Here is a 17,576-nt window from a genome sequence, read left to right on the forward strand (position 1 = left end):
CAAAAAGCCATTCCAAAAAAAAGCAACGGTGAAATGAAGCATCTTTGAAATACTTCTTACATATAAAATATTTGACAACACACATTTCAATTTCGAAATGTTTTTTTTCTGAAAGAATCAGATGACTACAGATCCATTAACAACAGACAATCCTCAAGATGACAGCAAATACTACAGCAGGAGCAGCTGAGAACATGAGGACCAACAACCCGTCAAGCCAGACACACACACTTTGAAGGTGCACTTTAATTTGATGGCGTTTTCTGTTGTGCTTGTTGTTTTCATTTCAAAAATGTGTTGTGGTTGAACTTGTCAGAACACTTGACAAAAACAGTGTCTGTGAGGTAGAACTAATGAAATTTAGCCAAAATATCACACTAAACTAAGTGTGTGTTTGTCTCATAAACACGGTCGGCGAGTGTTGTCGTTTAACCAGGTCCTACGTGAAACACCATGAGACTACCATTCACTACATGCTCGCAGGTTCTTCACAAGTGCTTCCAGTTCATCAACCACTTTTAAAACGACGAGTACAATAAAAAACATCAACTCGACAAAAAAATATACTAATATATACAAATGTACTGCAAAACGCTTCGCAGCTATTCGGACTTGCTGCCACTTGTTGCCAGCGCATCATTGAATCATATGAATACCACTGCACAGCGTGGAAGAGTTATAACTGAACAAGTGCACAAATTAAGAATAAATTTGTCGTAACAATTAGAGATCCCGCTGGTCAGATGTCTCTATTATTAATCTACAGGTAGCAGATAAATATTAAGATAAAGAAAAACATTCAATGAGCAAATGTGTCTAAACATGGTGACAGAGTGTTTTTTATAAGCTCTACTGAAAAACTCATTTTTCATTCCGAAATTAAATCTAAAAGTCGAAATTATAACAGTGGCCCAAGAGGATCAACACACTGCGAAAAGAAAAGAAAACACATGCAACAAACAGACAATACAAAACACTTCTGGAAAACCTCTTCATCAATTTGAACACACATGTAGCTGCAAATACTCACAGCACAATGGAAGTGTTTCACTCGGTGGAACTAAAAAGTGATGAAAACAGCTGGGACGCACTTGTTGTTCGCATGTTCTTAACTTCAAAAGTCAAAAAAGCATTGAACAAGTGTGTCCCAGAGAGTCAGTGAAAGCTCCTCTGAAGATTATCAGAACTTCACTGAGGTGTGTGTTTGTCTTCACACTCTCGTGGGATAAAAAACAACTGTTTCCTCAAGGCTCTTTCACTAATTAACGGTGCCACATTAGAGCAAGCGTTCTCCTAGGGGTGTAAGATTTGAAACCGAGACTGAACCACAATACAAAACCCGCTATGTCTTCTCTTCACAATACCAGAAACGGAATGTTAGGCAAGCTGTTATATTTTAACATTACACATTTACACCTGTTTGACTGTCTTCCAACTGCACATGTCACATGACTTTTGGGTCCAATCATGATCAAGTGATTACACCTGCCATTAGAACGTTTGGCTAGGTTTAATTAGTATAAGTGGATAATAACCCTGAGGAAGCCCACTTGTGAAACATTCTTCTATTGAATCGAAACACATGAAGCGTTCAGTGACTTCTGAGCTTGCTTGTAATTAGATGAGCTGAGCATTAAATATGAAAGAATTATCAAATACATTTTCTCAATGCTCTTATCAATGGAAACCATTAACAAGTAAAATTAAAAGTATTCATTCTGTGACTGCCTCTCTTATGGCGCACGCGTGTTACTATGAGATCACTGAATCGCTGCCGCTCAGACGCCTACAGCCCCATAACCTCCATCAGCAATCTGCTGTCTGACTACCTCTCGAGAGTCGACACGGAGAAATCCCGCGCCTCTAGTATCACGCACTCTCGCAGGACTGTCCTGCCGACTCCAGCAACTCAAGGTCTCGAAGACAAAGCCACGCTGTTTGCCGACCAGTCCAGCAGCAGTGAGGGAAGAAGAGGAGAGCTTCATAGGAACGGACTCTGCAGACAGTACTGTCCTGGTCACTTGCGAATGCGACAGACACTGAGGAATGTGGAATATTGGACAGCTTTATAGGACACAAACTAAAAACCCTTAATATTGCTCCAATACCTTTACAGTGTTTGAGTGTAACACAGTTGCGTAGTTTTTAAGGACCAACATCGTGAGCACCACGTCAGTTGGATCGATTCTATATAGTTTTAGCTAGTGTTCCCCTCAAGTAAACTACAACAGTGATCTCCTGTGGCCCACAAGCTGACCCAAATACACAGTCGAGTGGTGGCAAGAAACAGTCTGTTACAAGAAAGTGCAGAAGTATTAGCCTGCTAGCCATATAATAACTTGAAGCAGTAAAAGTACTCACTGGTGCAATGGTACCGTACTCTATAATATATTATTGGCGTTCATGATTATTGATGCCACTTCAGTGGCCGCTAAAGTTTCGGGCATAATTATAACTACTTCCTCATGGCGACTTGCCGATGTAGCAGTCTATGATAATGTTGTCATTTTGTATAATTATTGATTTAATGGTTATGCTTCTGTATCGCTTAACTCAGAAATTCTGTAAACTTAATAAACTAAAGCTGTTGTGTAAATGTAGTGGAGTAAGAAGTTCAACATGGAAATACTTCAAATAAAGCTACCTGGTACCTTTAAGAAAACAGTACAGTTACCTTTCCCGCACTCACTGTGCCAGGAAAGAATGAAAACTAAATAGTTTAAATTGTATTAACAATCGTTGTAATACTGTTGCGAGAGCTATAGACAAGAGTTTAGAAACGTTCATCAAATCTAACTAAGAAATGTTTTTCAAAATTTTACTAACCATTAACTAACAGCTTGGCTGCTACCTCACAACCGACGTGCGAGAGCGCGAGAGCCCATGACTCGGCACTTACGCTCTACTCCGCGAGAGAGACTGAGCACACGACGTGCCTCGTGAGCGCGGTCCTGAATAGCTCAGGAACTTCACACATGCTGAGCTCGAGAGTACGGCTATGAATCACTATTTGCGAGACCTTCCTTTGAACAACTGATAGAACCGATCGCTCTATTCTGCGCCACTACTCCTTGCTTTACCACCGTACAAACACTAGACGTGAGACTAACCTATCTCCTAAGGACACGTGTAATCGCTAACAATCGACGAAATTATGTTCATCGAGTCATCTAATGCGCGAGCACTCTGACACACCTCAGTGCCTTAAAATGTGACGGTCAGGAACGACGTCCTCAGAACTCAATCGTCTACATCTACATATCTATCTGACGCCGTATCATACTATATCTGTCTGTACTCTAATTATGTAAAGTTCATACGCTCCGATCCGTGCCCTACGATGGCATGCAAGTCAAATCTACTGCCACCACGATCCTGCTACACTTCTGCATGTTAAACTCTGTGCTGTATATCGCGTCCTACCGTATTACACAAGCGCGATCCACTGGGCGCAATCCAGCTACTCTTAATGATCCGTATGAACATCGAGAGCGAGGAACACACATCCTGAGGCGCTATCATATGAGATATATCTCGTGAGCCTTCACGACAAGAAATATATGTATATATCTCTTATGTGCAAGTTACATGTGATCTTTGCATGTCTGCCATCTCCGAAGTCTAGCGCGACCATTTACTATTCATATGGTCCTATGCTATAGCCATCACACTCCCTGCAGTATTTGTGACATGTACCAACACATTGATAGCGTATGCATGATCAGAAATGTAGCGGAAGTCATGCACTGTATTGCACCATTGTGGAAAACGAGAAATTCCATGTGGTTTTTCTGTAAGCCGGGCCCTTTATGGACCAGTGTGCTGTTAGCCAACCTTATTAAAGCATGATTTACATCTTAATACATGGTATGAATTCATGTTTTATTGTTTACCTGTACAATCACTCTCCGCAGCCTATCGGAGATTAACAAAAAAGCTACCTTAATTTAGCCACTCAAGTAGTCCCACTCCAATTTGGGCGTCCGGGGAACACATACAGATACAACAACTTAAGCTTGCGTAGCTGAACCATTGGAAAGAATGTACTTAATTAGCTCCCTATTTTCAGTTAAAAGCCGTCCATATTTTCCACTTCTGTGTTTTGATCCATAAGCAGATAGAAGATTACGGAGATACATTGATGTTAACTGTGTTATCTGTGATGTCACCAGTGACTCCACACAGAATGTGATCTTTTTGAACACAAACATGAACCAGTGATGCATGTCATCAGTTTCCTTGTGATTCTAGCTGAGCCTTCATTTAGAACAAGACATTTCTCCTTTATCATCACGTGTGTTGAAGCTCCTAAGAACGAGAAACACTTAGCATTGTATAGCATCTAAAAAACTTGAACCATAGAAAGGCTTCCTGCAACATGGAACCCCGTTTAAGGAGCATACCTGCTACGGCCACTGTACACTAGCGTCCCCATCCTCCCAGGTGGATCAGCACCCCTGTTGGGGAACCCTAAAAACCCCAGACCACCAGCCAAACATGGCAAACTCCATGGCAAACAACAAGCTCTTTCAAGAAGGTGAGACCGCGGCTCAAAACTCGCCACCAGTGACCTGACCTCCCCAATCTCAGAGAAGACGTTGCACGAACTGTCCAGACTGAGGCGCCGGAAGGGAGAAGCCTGAGTTGCAAGAGGGTGCCTGAAGGTGCAGCAGAAGACGCGGAGGAGAAAGCCAACATCTGACGAGCCGCTGACATCCAAACGCTGAAACCATCCAACCACAGATGGAGGACCGTAGCTCTCCGCCATCACCACCAGCGCAGCAGGCGAGCTTCAAGGGAAGCCGCTCAGCTGGCCCAAAGCAAGCAGCCAGCAAAGACGTGCACCGCTCCAGTTGAGATCAGACAGGAGACGCTGCATGGAGCTCCAGGCCAATCGCGGAATCCCGACAAATAACTGTAGGAGCCCGTGCAGATTAAAGAACCCCGGCAAGGGCCTGCACGCCGAACTCTACAGAGCCGGGACCAGCAGAACCTGCCACTCAGGTCCTAACCAGAGGACCCTGTGAACTGATCCTGAGTGCCAACCCTGCCTGCCCCCCCCATTCTTCCAGATCAACTAAACGCCAACCTTCTGGCAACAGCTGCACCGGGCGTGCTGCAGCCACCAAACAAATCTACCCTCCTCCCGCCCCATCAGAGCAAACAGCCACACAGAGTCCAGAAAACAGTGATCTGCCGAACCACACCACGCCCGACCCATCCTCTAACCCCCCCCCACCCTAACCCTCCTCCCCATCCCCTAACCCCGCCCATTTCCCGTTCTTTACCCTCCAGCATCTTCCCCTGTTTCTTTCTCTTTCTTTTCTTTCCCTTCTTATTCCCTCTTCAGTTTGGAAGGTGTTTGTTTTTCGTTTTGTTTCGTTTGTTTTGCAAAGTTCATCGATCGTTGACCATGAAACTTTAAAATTTTGAAAATCAGGCACAACATGCAAAACACAAAAACCACCTTCATAACTAAATGAAATATATAAAAAAAAAACAATTAAAGAAAGAAGTGCTGCGACGTTACATAAGTTCATATTTATATGCGCTGCTGTGTTGCTTAGGAAACCATGCGATATTAAAACCCAGAGTTTTGCCCAATGAAGATCGATGTGAAATTAAACAGAAGCAAACACGCGTACATGTAAACGCGATGAGCCAGTGTAAAGTGTTTGTCATTGTAGGAAACATTGTCAAAAATAAAATTAACAGTTACGATGTTTGTAAATTAACATATCTCTCGTTTCATTTACCATGAATCTGAATTTGTCTGCTGTATGTTGTTTGACATTGGCTTTGGCAGATGTCTGTGCCCTTTTAGTTTTCTAATGTATTTATTTAAACATGTAACTTTCACTACAAAATGATTCATATACTGTATATATATATATATATAAAAAATCTAATACATATCTGATTTGAAATTAGCACCATATCCTGAAGGAGAAATGGATGCAGCATAAAAGGTAGGAAAGGAGCCTGTTTCCTCCAGCAAAAAGCCATTCCAAAAAAAAAGCAACGGTGAAATGAAGCATCTTTTGAAATACTTCTTAGCATATAAAATATTTTGACAACACATTTCAAGTTTCGAATGTTTTTTTTCTGAAATGAATCAGATGACTACAGATCCATTAACAACAGACAAATCCTCAGATGACAGCAAAACTACAGCAGGAGCAGCTGAGGAACATGAGGACCAACAACCGTCAAGCCAGGACACACACACTTTGAAGGTGCACTTTAAGTTGATGGCGTTTTCTGTTGTGCTTGTATGTTTTCATTTCAAAAATGTGTTGTGGTTGAACTTGTCAGAAACACTGACAAAACAGTGTTGTGAGGTAGAACTAATGAAATTTTAGGCCAAAAATTCACACTAAACTAAGTGTGTGTTTGTCTCATAAACACGGTCGGGAGTGTTGTCGTTTAACCAGGTCTACGTGAAACACATGAGACTACATTCACTACATGCTCGCAGGTTCTTCACAAGTGCTTCCAGTTCATCACACTTGTTAAACGACGACGTACAATAAAAAACATCAATCGACAAAAAATATACTAATATATACAAATGTACTGCAAAACGCTTCGAGCTGTTCGGACTTGCTGCCACTTGTTGCCAGCGCATCATTTGAATCATATGAATACCACTGCACAGCGTGGAAGAGTATAACTGAAAAGTGCACAAATTAAGAATAAATTTGCGTAACCAATTAGAGATCCCGCTGGTCAGATGTCTCTATTATTAATCTACAGTGTAGATAAATATTAAGATAAAGAAAAACATTCAATGAGAAGATGTGTCTAAACGTGGTGACAGAGTGTTTTTTATAAGCTCTACTGAAAAACTCATTTTTCATTCCGAAATTAAATCTAAAAGTCGTGAAATTATACAGTGGCCCAAAGAGATCAACACACTGCGGAAAGAAAAGGAAAACACATGCAAACAGACAAAATACAAACAACTTCTGAAAACCTCTTCATCAATTTGACAACACATGAGCTGCAAATACTCACAGCACAATGGAAGTGTTTCACTGGTGGAGACTAAAAAGTGATGAAACAGCTGGGACGCACTTGTTGTTCGATGTTTTTAACTTCAAAAGTCAAAAAGCATTGAACAAGTGTGTCCCAGAGAGTCAGTGAAAGCTCCTCTGAAGATTTATCAGAACTTCACTGAGGTGTGTGTTTGTCTTCACACTCTGGTGATAAAAAACAACTGTTTCCTCAAGGCTCTTTCACATTAAGGTGCCACATTAGAGCGAGCGTTCTCTAGGGGTGTAACGATTCTAAAACCGAGACTGAAACCACAATACAAAACCCGCTATGTCTTCTCTCACAATACCAGAAGACGGAATGTTAGGGCAAGCTGTATATTTTAACATTACACATTACACCTGTTTGACTGTCTTCCAACTGCACATGTCACATGACTGTTTTGGTCCAATCATGATCAAGTGATTACACCTGCAGTAGAAGTTTGGCTAGTTTAATTAGCTTAAGCTGGATAATAACCCTGAGGAAGCCCACTTGTGAAGATCTCTTGTATCTGAATCAGAACACATGAAGCGTTGCAGTGACTTCTGAGCTTGTTGTAATTTAGATGAGCTGACACTTAAATACTGAAGAATTATTCAACATTTTCTCAATGCTTCTTATTCATGGCAACATTAAAAGTAAAATTAAAAGTATTCATTCTGTGACTGCCTCTCTTTATGGCCGTGAGGTATCTGTCCTGCTCAGCCACAGCCCCAACCTCATCAGCGTCAGGTCAGCATCCAGGACTGTCCTGGACTCAGCAACTCAAGTCTCTGAAGACAAAGACGTGTTTGGACAGTCCAGCAGCAGTGAGGAAGAAGAGGAGAGCTCATAGGACGGACTCTGCAGACAGTACTGTCCTGGTCACTTGATGGACAGACACTGAGGAATGTGGAATATGTGACATTATAGGACACAAACTAAAACCTTAATATTGCTCCAATCACTTTACAGTGTTGAGTGTAAACAGTGGTAGTTTTAAGACCAACATCTGAGCACCACTCAGTTGGATTCGATTCTATTAGTTTTAGCTAGGTGTTCCTAATAAACTAAACAGTGATCTCTGTGGCCACAAGTGACAATTACACAGTCAGTGGTGGAAGAAACAGTCTGTTACAAGTAAAAGTGCAGAAGTATTAGTATACATATATACTTGAAGCAGTAAAAGTACTCACTGTGCAATGGTACCGTACTCTATAATATATTATTGGGTTATGATTATTGATGCATCAGTGGGTAAAGTTTGGGATAATTATAACTACTTCCTCATGCACTGCTGGGTAGCTAGCTCTATGATAATGTGTCATTTTGTATATTTTGATTATGTTTGTATTGTTACTCAGAATCTGTAACTAATAACTAAAGCTGTTGTGTAAATGTAGTGGAGTAGAAGTCAACATGGAAATACTCAAATAAAGTACCTGTACCTTTAAGAAAAGTACAGTTACTTTCCACCACTGTGCAGGAAAAGAATGAAAACTAAATAGTTAATTGTAAAATGTGAATACTGTGCTGTAGAGTAAGACAAGAGTTAGAAAGTCATCAAATTAACTAAGAAATGTTTTCGAAAATTTACTAACATTAACTAACATTGGCTACCACAAGTTACTCATCACACCAGACCAAGTAAGACTGTAGCAGCAAAACACATAAGTGTGTACTGAATTTAACAAGGATGAATTACTGCTTGTGAATTCAACTTTTCTTTGATCAGAAGAAGGATATTCATTTCTTTTTTTCCCATGACTAAACAGGGCTAGAATATGTACATGTGATTTTTTTTCACATGTGAAAACACATGTAAAATGTGTGGAACACGTGCTGTCACATGAGAAATATGTGGTTTTAGAACATTTTCATAGTGTAATGTGTGAAGCTCATGTAAATTCCAATGTGAAACCCATGGGAATACTTTTGAGAACCATGCAAACACATGTCAAACCTGTGGGATTACATGTAAAACCTATGGAAATATATATGAAACCTATGTGCATAGTTTGTTGTTGTTTATTTGCATGTCTGCCAGTACTCACATTACTGCACTTGTTATGGTGAAACTCCTGCAGTATTTGTGACATGTTACAACACATTTGATACATATGATCAAATGTAGGAAGCACATGTATTCACATGTGGAAAACGAGAAATTCATGTGGTTTTTCTGTAAGGGGCCTTTTGGACAGTGTGCTGTTAGCAACTTATTAGAGCATATTTAATTTAAAATGTATGAATTTCATGTTTTATTGTTTATGTACAATCACTCTCCCAGCCTATGAGATTAAAAAAAAGCTACCTTAATTTAGCACTCAAGTAGTCCACTCCAATTTGGGTGAACACATACAGGATACAACAACTTAGCTTGGGTGAACCATTGGAGAATGTACTTAATTAGTTATTTTCAGTTAAAGGTCCATATTTTCCACTTCCTGTGTTTTGATCCATAAGCAGATAGAAGATAGGAGATACATAGATGTTACTGTGTTATTGTGATGTCACCAGTGACTTCACAGAATGTGATCTTTGAACACAAATGAACAGTGATGATGTCATCAGTTTCCTTTGATTCTAGCTGAGCTTCATTTAGAACAAGACATTTCTCCTTTATCATCACGTGTGTGAAGTCAAGAACGAGAAACATTAGCATTGTTAGCATCTAAAAAACTTGAACCATGAGAAAGGCTTCCTGCAACATGACCTTAAGGAGCATACGGTACCGGCACTGTACACTGGTCCCCATCTCCCAGGTGGATCAGACCCTGTTGGGGAACCTAAAACCCAGACCACCAGCCAAACATGGAAACTCCATGGCCAACAACAAGTCTCAAGAAGGTGAGACCGGTAAAATCGCCACCAGTGACCTGACTCCCAATCTCAGAGAAGAGTTGACGATTTCCAGACTGAGGGCCGGAAGGGAGAAGCCTGAGTTTGAGAGGGTGCTGAAGGTGCAGCAGAAGGACGCGGAGGAGAAGCAACATCTGAGAGCGCTGCATCACGCTGAAACCATCCAACCACAGATGGAGGACCGTGAGCTCTCCGCCATCACCACACGCAGAGGGAGCTTCAAGGAAGCCGCTCAGCTGGCCAAAGAAGAGCAGCAAAGACGTGCACGCCTCAGTGAGATCAGACAGGAGACGCTGATGGAGCTCCAGGCAATGGGAATCCCTGACAAATACTGTAGGCCCGTGGAAAAGACGGCAAGGGCCTGCACGCCGAATCTACAGAGCCGGGACCAGCAGAACCTGCCACTCAGGTCTAAAGAGACCTGTGAGACTGACCTGAGGCCAACCTGCCTGCCCCCCATCTCCAGATCAACTAAAGCCACCTTCTGCAAGCTGCAGCGGGCGTCTGCAGCACCAACAAATACCCTCCTCCCGCCCATCAGAGCAACAGCCACACAGAGGTCCAGAAAACAGTGATCTGGACCACACCACCCACCCCATCCTCTAACCCCCCCCCATCCCTAACCCTCCTCCCCATCCCCTAACCCCCCCATTTCCGTTCTTTACCCTCCAGCATTTCCCTTTTCTTTCTCTTTCTTTCTTTCCCTTTTATTCCTCTTCAGTTTGGAAGGTGTTTTGTTTTGTTTTGTTTCGTTTGTTTTGCAAAGTTTCATGATGTGAATGAAACTTTAAATTTGAAAATCAGCAACATCAAAAACAAAACCACCTTTCATAACTAAATAAATTATAAAAAAAAAAAAAGAAGAAATGTCTGGACTTACATAATGTTCATATTTATATGGCTGTGTTTCTATGGAAACATGGAATTAAAACCCAGAGTTTTTGCAATGAAGATCATTTGAAATTAAACAGAAGAAACACCTACATGTAAAGGATGAGCCAGTGTAAAGTTGTGTCATGTAGGAAATATTTCAAAATAAAATTAACAGTGTACATTGTTTTGTTAAATTAACGATACAAAATACAAATGCAAAAACTGCAGGAGTGTGAGGAATGGACATTTTCAAAACAGCTCAACAAGACAACCAAAGAAAATCTCTGCACCTACTCTTCAACCAATTGACTGGTCATGGGAAAAAAATCATTAACTCTAGATTAAAGCTCCATATTTACATCCTTCGTTTTATTTGAGGTGTTGATCCATAAGAAGATTTATTTGTGGTTTGAAGAACCAAAAACTATCTCAATGTAGTTTTACATCTCCTCTCTGGAGCTCTATTAACAATGGGTCAGTGAGCCAATCAGAGGAGAAGAAGCTCTGAGCCTCTTGTCTGATTGGCTGACTGTTTTCCAGTGTTCCAATAAAAATATAGCAGTTTTCAGGTTAACACTCAAAGAAACCAAATCCTGCAAGATTGGATAGCGAATGGGCAGGGCTAGGGGCGTGGCTTAGAGCAATGACTGCTGTGTGAAAGTTCCAGAAGTCCTGACGGCTGGTTTTAAGGCTCAGTGTCTGAATACAGGCTGTGTGCATTTCTCTGTGGACTGAGGCTTTGATACTTTCACAGTATTAATATAGAATCTAGACCTGCTTTATAATCACACTACACATGGACATCTACCTTTAGACTATATGGACCTTTAACTAAATTGGCTACAGTGCACAGAGTGCACACTGCCTGATAGCCTCATTAGTCTAAGTGAATCATAAATAAACATAAAAAGCTTGTATTTACAGCATGACATATTGAAATATGCCAACTCTGATATGTTCACACTCACATGAAAGTACACAGACCATCCTAACACAGACAAGTTACAGTGTAGCCCCCACCATTTCCTTCGGGGAGACTAGTATATTATTCTTTTTATTATAATAAATAAGAAACCAAATAAAAATAAATTAAAATTAAATGAAAAAATGATATATTCAGTGTGAGAGTCTCTACTGTGTTAGGGGGAGTTTATAGCTGCAGTGTTTAACATGCATAATTGGTCATCTCTGTATTTTAGTACAGTTAATACAAACTCACTTCCTGTAACCATTTCAAATTAAAAGCACTCTAACATGTCAGTGGACAGAAACCCTTTTTTTTTTTCTTGACAGGGCTTTTATTCCTTTGGTGCAGTAAGAGCATTGTATCATCTCCAGATGCTCGTTTCTGTTGTTTACATGCTATTCAGATCTGCTCGTTTCTTTAGCTTAGCAGTTAGTGATGACTTCTCTCTCTGCTCGCTGTGTGGTATGTTTAGTTGTTCCTCTACGTCCTTTAGTAATAATGATACATATAATGAAAGTAGTTTATTTACTGTACTGGAGGCCAGGCTCAGAGTATTGGAAGCCATACACCCGTTCACACCTGTACATGGTTGTGGAGATAATTTACTCTTGGCCGAAGTGTTGGACTGATGACTGGTGACTAACATGGCTGACTTCATAGCGAAGAAAACAGAGCAGGTAACTGAATGACAATACTTTGTTTTAATGAATATAAAAAGAAATGTACACAATAGTGATAGTGAACCAGTGAAAACGTTAAGTCCACAAACATGACGCTCTATTCCAGTGTCCCATCAACAATCATCTCCTCAATTAAATATCAATCTCTTGTAAACATATAACATGTGAGGGTTATTCTCTAGAAGCCATTATTGTATAAAGACAGATTTAGACAGATTCCAAACAACTGAGTATAATTTAGAAAGTTAAAATAAAGAGTTTGGCCAAAACTGAAGAAGATCATGACCATTAGCAGGAATACCTTATTTTTTATTAGGAACGTGACCAGAATGAAAAGGGATACTAAACCAAACGATGCTTTCATTTTTTTTCTTATAAGTCAAAATAATAAAAAAAAAAAAAGTCCCACAAAAAGCAAAACACTTGAGGATGATGGCAGCTTCAAGCTGATGATTCTTGCAGCAGCTGGACTTCCTACAGACCACAGTGCACTTATAGCCAGTGGGAACAATCAGTGATGTAACAGCACAAGTTCAAATACAACTCGTCCTTGATTAATAAGCGCTGCTACTAATGGTGTTCGATTGTGCTCTTACAACATCACGAGTACTGTTATCAACTACGACCGACAGTCCTAACCCTCGGGCTGAAGACCTCTTCGAGATGAAGGTCACTACCTGGAACGGCGATCTTTTCTGTTCTTGTCTAGGCTTTTGTCCATGGTCTTTTCGTTGTCCCCTCTGCATTTGGGGCAGTACCACTTGCCCTTGGGCTTGTAGGTCAGGCCCACACAGGAGAAGTGGAACCACTCAATAGGGCACTGGTCGTTGTCACAGCCAATCATCTCGCCATAAGACACCTGCTCACAGAGACAGTAGGTGGGCTCATTGGGGTCGATGGCGAATTCTACCGGCGAGGCGTCCCGTTCCTGTTTGGACTTGCGCTTCTTCTTCTTAGCAGACTTGGACTTCTTTTCCCGGGGAGGAGGGATGGACAGCTCCTCCGAAGCGTCATCCACCATAGACCCGTTGGCCGACGGGTGGCTGGAGTCACGGCTCTCGCTGTTGCGCTGGCGCCGTGGGCGCCGGGTTGAAGTGCGCTCAGGGGCAGGGGGCTCTTGGACACTGGAGCGGCGCTCTGTGGTGAGCCGCTCTGCCTCGCTGGGCTCCTGGAGGCACAGGGAGTGGGAGTCCATTTGGCGGGAGCGGTTCTCCACCAGCTCCGTCATCTGGGTCACCACATGGATCTTCTCGTCACCAAGCTCCTGGCTGATGATGAGCGCCCGCTGCAGCTGGATCTGCAGGCGCTTCCTCTGAGCTGCATCCTGCTCACCTTTGTACTTCTCAAACACTTCATCCACCTCCTTCAGCACCTCTGCAGAGCACAGCACACACAGACACATTAATGGAACTGAGCATCTGGTCATGTCATTATCAGTATGAGCTGCCTTAATAATTCTCACTGCTATTTGTAAAACTGTTGGAAAAAAAAAATTCAAAATTACCATTTAATCTCTTTTCTTTTCTTTTTTTTTTTTTATTAGTGACTTAGCATAACAAAAACAAGTGTGACACAAAGGGTTCATATAATGGACAAACATGTAAATGACAAGAAAAAAAAGTTATTCATTGATATTGAAAATAAAAAAATATGATGTGTATGGTATGTGTAGTTTTTGAGGTTTATATTTGATGTTTTCGTATGTATGACAATGATGATGTTATAATAGTAGTATAGTAATATAATGATAAGGAAAATGTAATAAAAATAAAATAATTTTAAAAAACAAAATATATAATAATAATTTATATGATATCCTGTCAATATGACAAAAACATGAGTAATAATAATAATAAATCTCAGAACAAAAAATATGCTATATGTTACTATAAAATGTAACAAAATAGAAGATAGTATAAAGTAATATGATAATAGTATGGTGGTGTTATGACAATAGTATGTATTATTTATATAATTTAATAATTCTAAACATTTTATTACAATATGTATACATCATTATATTACCATTTTATTTCTAAAATGCATCACTGATTAAATTCCCACAACAATGTCTGAAAAAACTGAAGCATGAGATTTTGAGCTCTGAAGGTGTTTGACTTTTGTGTTTTAAGACTTTAACAAATTGTACATTAGTATTTAAGATACAACACATGAAGTTAAATGAATGAAGGATGTTTGTGATAAGTGTTAGGCTAGTGTAAGGCAACACAAGACTGGCTGATACATTATATCTGAAAAATTAAGCTCTTACTTTTACTTATAATCTGGATTGAATTTCCTCTATTATCACTGAGCACTTTATTAGGAACACCAAACTAACACTGGGTAGTTCCTCAGTCCTTCATGTTGACATGACTTCACCACATCATTTCTGCTGATTTGAAGGCTGCATATTCATGCTGCCAATCTCCTGTTCAACCACATCACAAAGATGGGCTACTGGATTCAGGTGACCGGGCACCCACTGAAGTTCACTGAATTCACTGTCATGTTGATGAGACCAGTTTGAGACAACTTTAGCTTTGTGACATGGAGCATTATCCTGCTGGAAGTAGCCATTAGAGGATGGTGAACTGTTGCCATGAAGGGAAACCATAAACCTGGTACATCTACAACAGCCTGTTGTAGATGTACCTATTGAAAAGTAGCTGTGGTCCCGGCTGTGGGTTGAGGTGTGAGAAGATTTCCCCTATCCCCCACCAGGTGACATCCAGCTGGAACATGATCCTTTCAAACAGCTGCCTCAGGTCACTCTCCATTCAGATCCATGACTCGTGTGTAGATCCTGGACACTGTACAGCAATGTCTACAACTGTATAGGCAGCATCAACACAACCTGTGTGTTGATGGTGTGATTTTGTTTTACTGTTACATCCTCATCTTGTGATGTGCAATATTTTTTTATATGCGTTCCATCTCTGGCACCAATTACAGTGCAGTTATTGATTGGTGGATATATAGGCTTTTCTCTTCTTGCCAAGTAATGAAGCGTTGCCAAACACTTAATTTCCACATTGATCGGGTAGTTTCAGTTGGTAGGAGATGTTATTGCATCCTCACAAAACTCTACAACGATGATTATTCCCTCATGATTGAGTCGTATCTTTTAAGTAATTCAGCATCGTGCAAGGTTTCAAAAACACTGCAGCGTAGAATGACAGCAGCCCTTTATGATTCTTTGTGATTTGGTCTAAGTGAGTTAGGAGTTCTCTCCCCTACTTCTAGCTTCTCTCAGACTTAGGTGCAAATTTTAGCACTAAGTGGCTTTGTGAATTACTCTTAGTTAGAAAAATTAGGAGTGACACGCCCATTATTTTTAGGAGTTTCTCCTAAATTTCAGGGCTACTTTTAGCCTTAAGATGCTTTGTGAAAATGGGCCCAGGTCTTCAACTGTCCTGTTGGCGAGTCTGTGTCTACTGCAGCCTCAAGTTTCTGGTCTTGGTGAGAGGAAGTGGAACCTGACGTGGTCTTCTGTTGTTGTAGTCCATCCCCCTCAAGGTTTTGATGTGAACATGAACTGAAGCTCCTCACCTGTATCTACAGTTTATACTCTGCACAGCTGCTGCCACATGATTGGCTGATTGCTTGAATAAGCCTGTGTACAGGTGTTCCTAATAAAGTGCTCGCTACAAGTTTTCAGCAGACATTTTAAACTTTTTTGCTGAAGTGAAATTGAAGTTGGACATGTTAGAGGCAGGATTGGAGGAGGGCTGAGCCGCAGTGAGCTCCTGCCCACAGGAAATGACGCCAGTTGAAGGGGGTTGCCTTGACTAGGAGCTATCCGGCTCTGCGGTTCAAGCTCGACGGAGCAGTAGTGGGGCAGACGTCGTACTAGCTCCTCAAGATGTGTAATCTGTTTTAAAAATAATCTAAAGCGAATGCGTATGAACTCAGTTGATGTGTGTCTTTATCTACCGATGGTGTCGTTGAACTTCTTGGGAGCGGAGGCAGCTTTACGCCGCAGCTCAACCTGCGTCAACATAAAACAATGAGAATTGTTTTTCCTGTACTAGAGGCTTTTGTTAACAATACTAACTACCTTAACTTTGGCCCCAGAGTCATAAATAACTGTCATCAGCTAAATACTGATCCCATTTCACAAACAGCAGTGCGAAAATTAACATTTAACCAGCGCTCTTTCGTATGCAGAATGTCACACCAGCTTACGTTAAGAGAACAGCAATTTCTCCCGACCATGGTCACTGGGCAAACGTTCATACATCAATTAACACTTACACCATCTTCGACACATCTTTATTATACATTGTGGGCTTCGGCATACGTTTAATGCATAAGGCAGCATTTATTTCAAATAAATGACTAAGTTTATTCATTGTTTTCCCTGGTATTCGCACAATAATCATCCGTGGAAACACCGCGGTGGGCGGCAGTGTGTAGTGTGTACCTATTGAAAAAGTTGAGATTTTATTATTACACCGTGCTAGTTTTTGGATTATATTAACGCCGAATTTGTCATTGGACACCAAATATTCGCTTACAGATGTGTATCGGTTCATAATGTGTGTGTACGTTTACCGAGAGAGAGAAATAATAAATTTCTAAATTTTCTCAATGAGTTTGGTGTCACACACAAAACAGGACGGAGTGTATCTGGGCTATGCTAACTGTCGCTTGGCTTGCTTGTTAATTCAACATTTGGCTCGTCGTTATAATTCTTCACATTTTAGCTGGTCACGTTACTGTTTATCTGAGTGGACATGAACAAGGGGCGCTCGGTTTTTGCAAAATGGGAACACAAGCCTCGCGCCTGCTCCACCATTTCAGCCCATCCTCTCACACCGCCGTCAATGTTTCCACTTTTACACACGCACTTGTAATTAATGATAAAAAGGTATAACACATTACCTTGATACTTTGCATCAATTTCTCGAAGCAGGGAAACATTTCTTTGTATGTCCAAAGGTAGGGACTCCACACATTCCAGATAATCCTCCACATAGTTCACCAGTTGTTGCGACTTGTCGGCATTTGGATAGTGATGGCCTAACATCGTCTCTACGATGCATAGAGGCACTAAAAGAATATGGAGGAAATGTGGAAAATATACAGTTAAAATCAAATGCTTGGCGACTTTGCAGCTTGTAGGGCAGTTCCAGTTCACTTCAAACAAAACTCAAGCTACTGCGCATGCGGGA

General features: G+C 40.9%; 1 protein-coding gene across 1 annotated transcript; it reads right to left on the reverse strand.

The window, feature by feature from the left end:
* Positions 1–12,338: 12,338 nt before the first annotated feature.
* LOC111223618 (inhibitor of growth protein 2-like) lies at positions 12,339–17,531 on the reverse strand. Its single transcript, XM_022747837.1, has 2 exons — positions 17,287–17,531; positions 12,339–13,773 (listed from the first exon to the last, which is right to left on the reverse strand). Exons 1-2 carry the CDS (start codon positions 17,429–17,431, stop codon positions 13,073–13,075), a joined length of 846 nt encoding a protein of 281 aa, XP_022603558.1. The 5' UTR covers positions 17,432–17,531; the 3' UTR covers positions 12,339–13,072.
* Between the last annotated feature and the right edge of the window lie 45 nt (positions 17,532–17,576).

This window comes from Seriola dumerili, unplaced genomic scaffold (assembly GCF_002260705.1).
Source record: "Seriola dumerili isolate Sdu_G_001 unplaced genomic scaffold, Sdu_1.0 BDQW01000111.1, whole genome shotgun sequence".
NCBI lineage: Eukaryota > Metazoa > Chordata > Actinopteri > Carangiformes > Carangidae > Seriola > Seriola dumerili.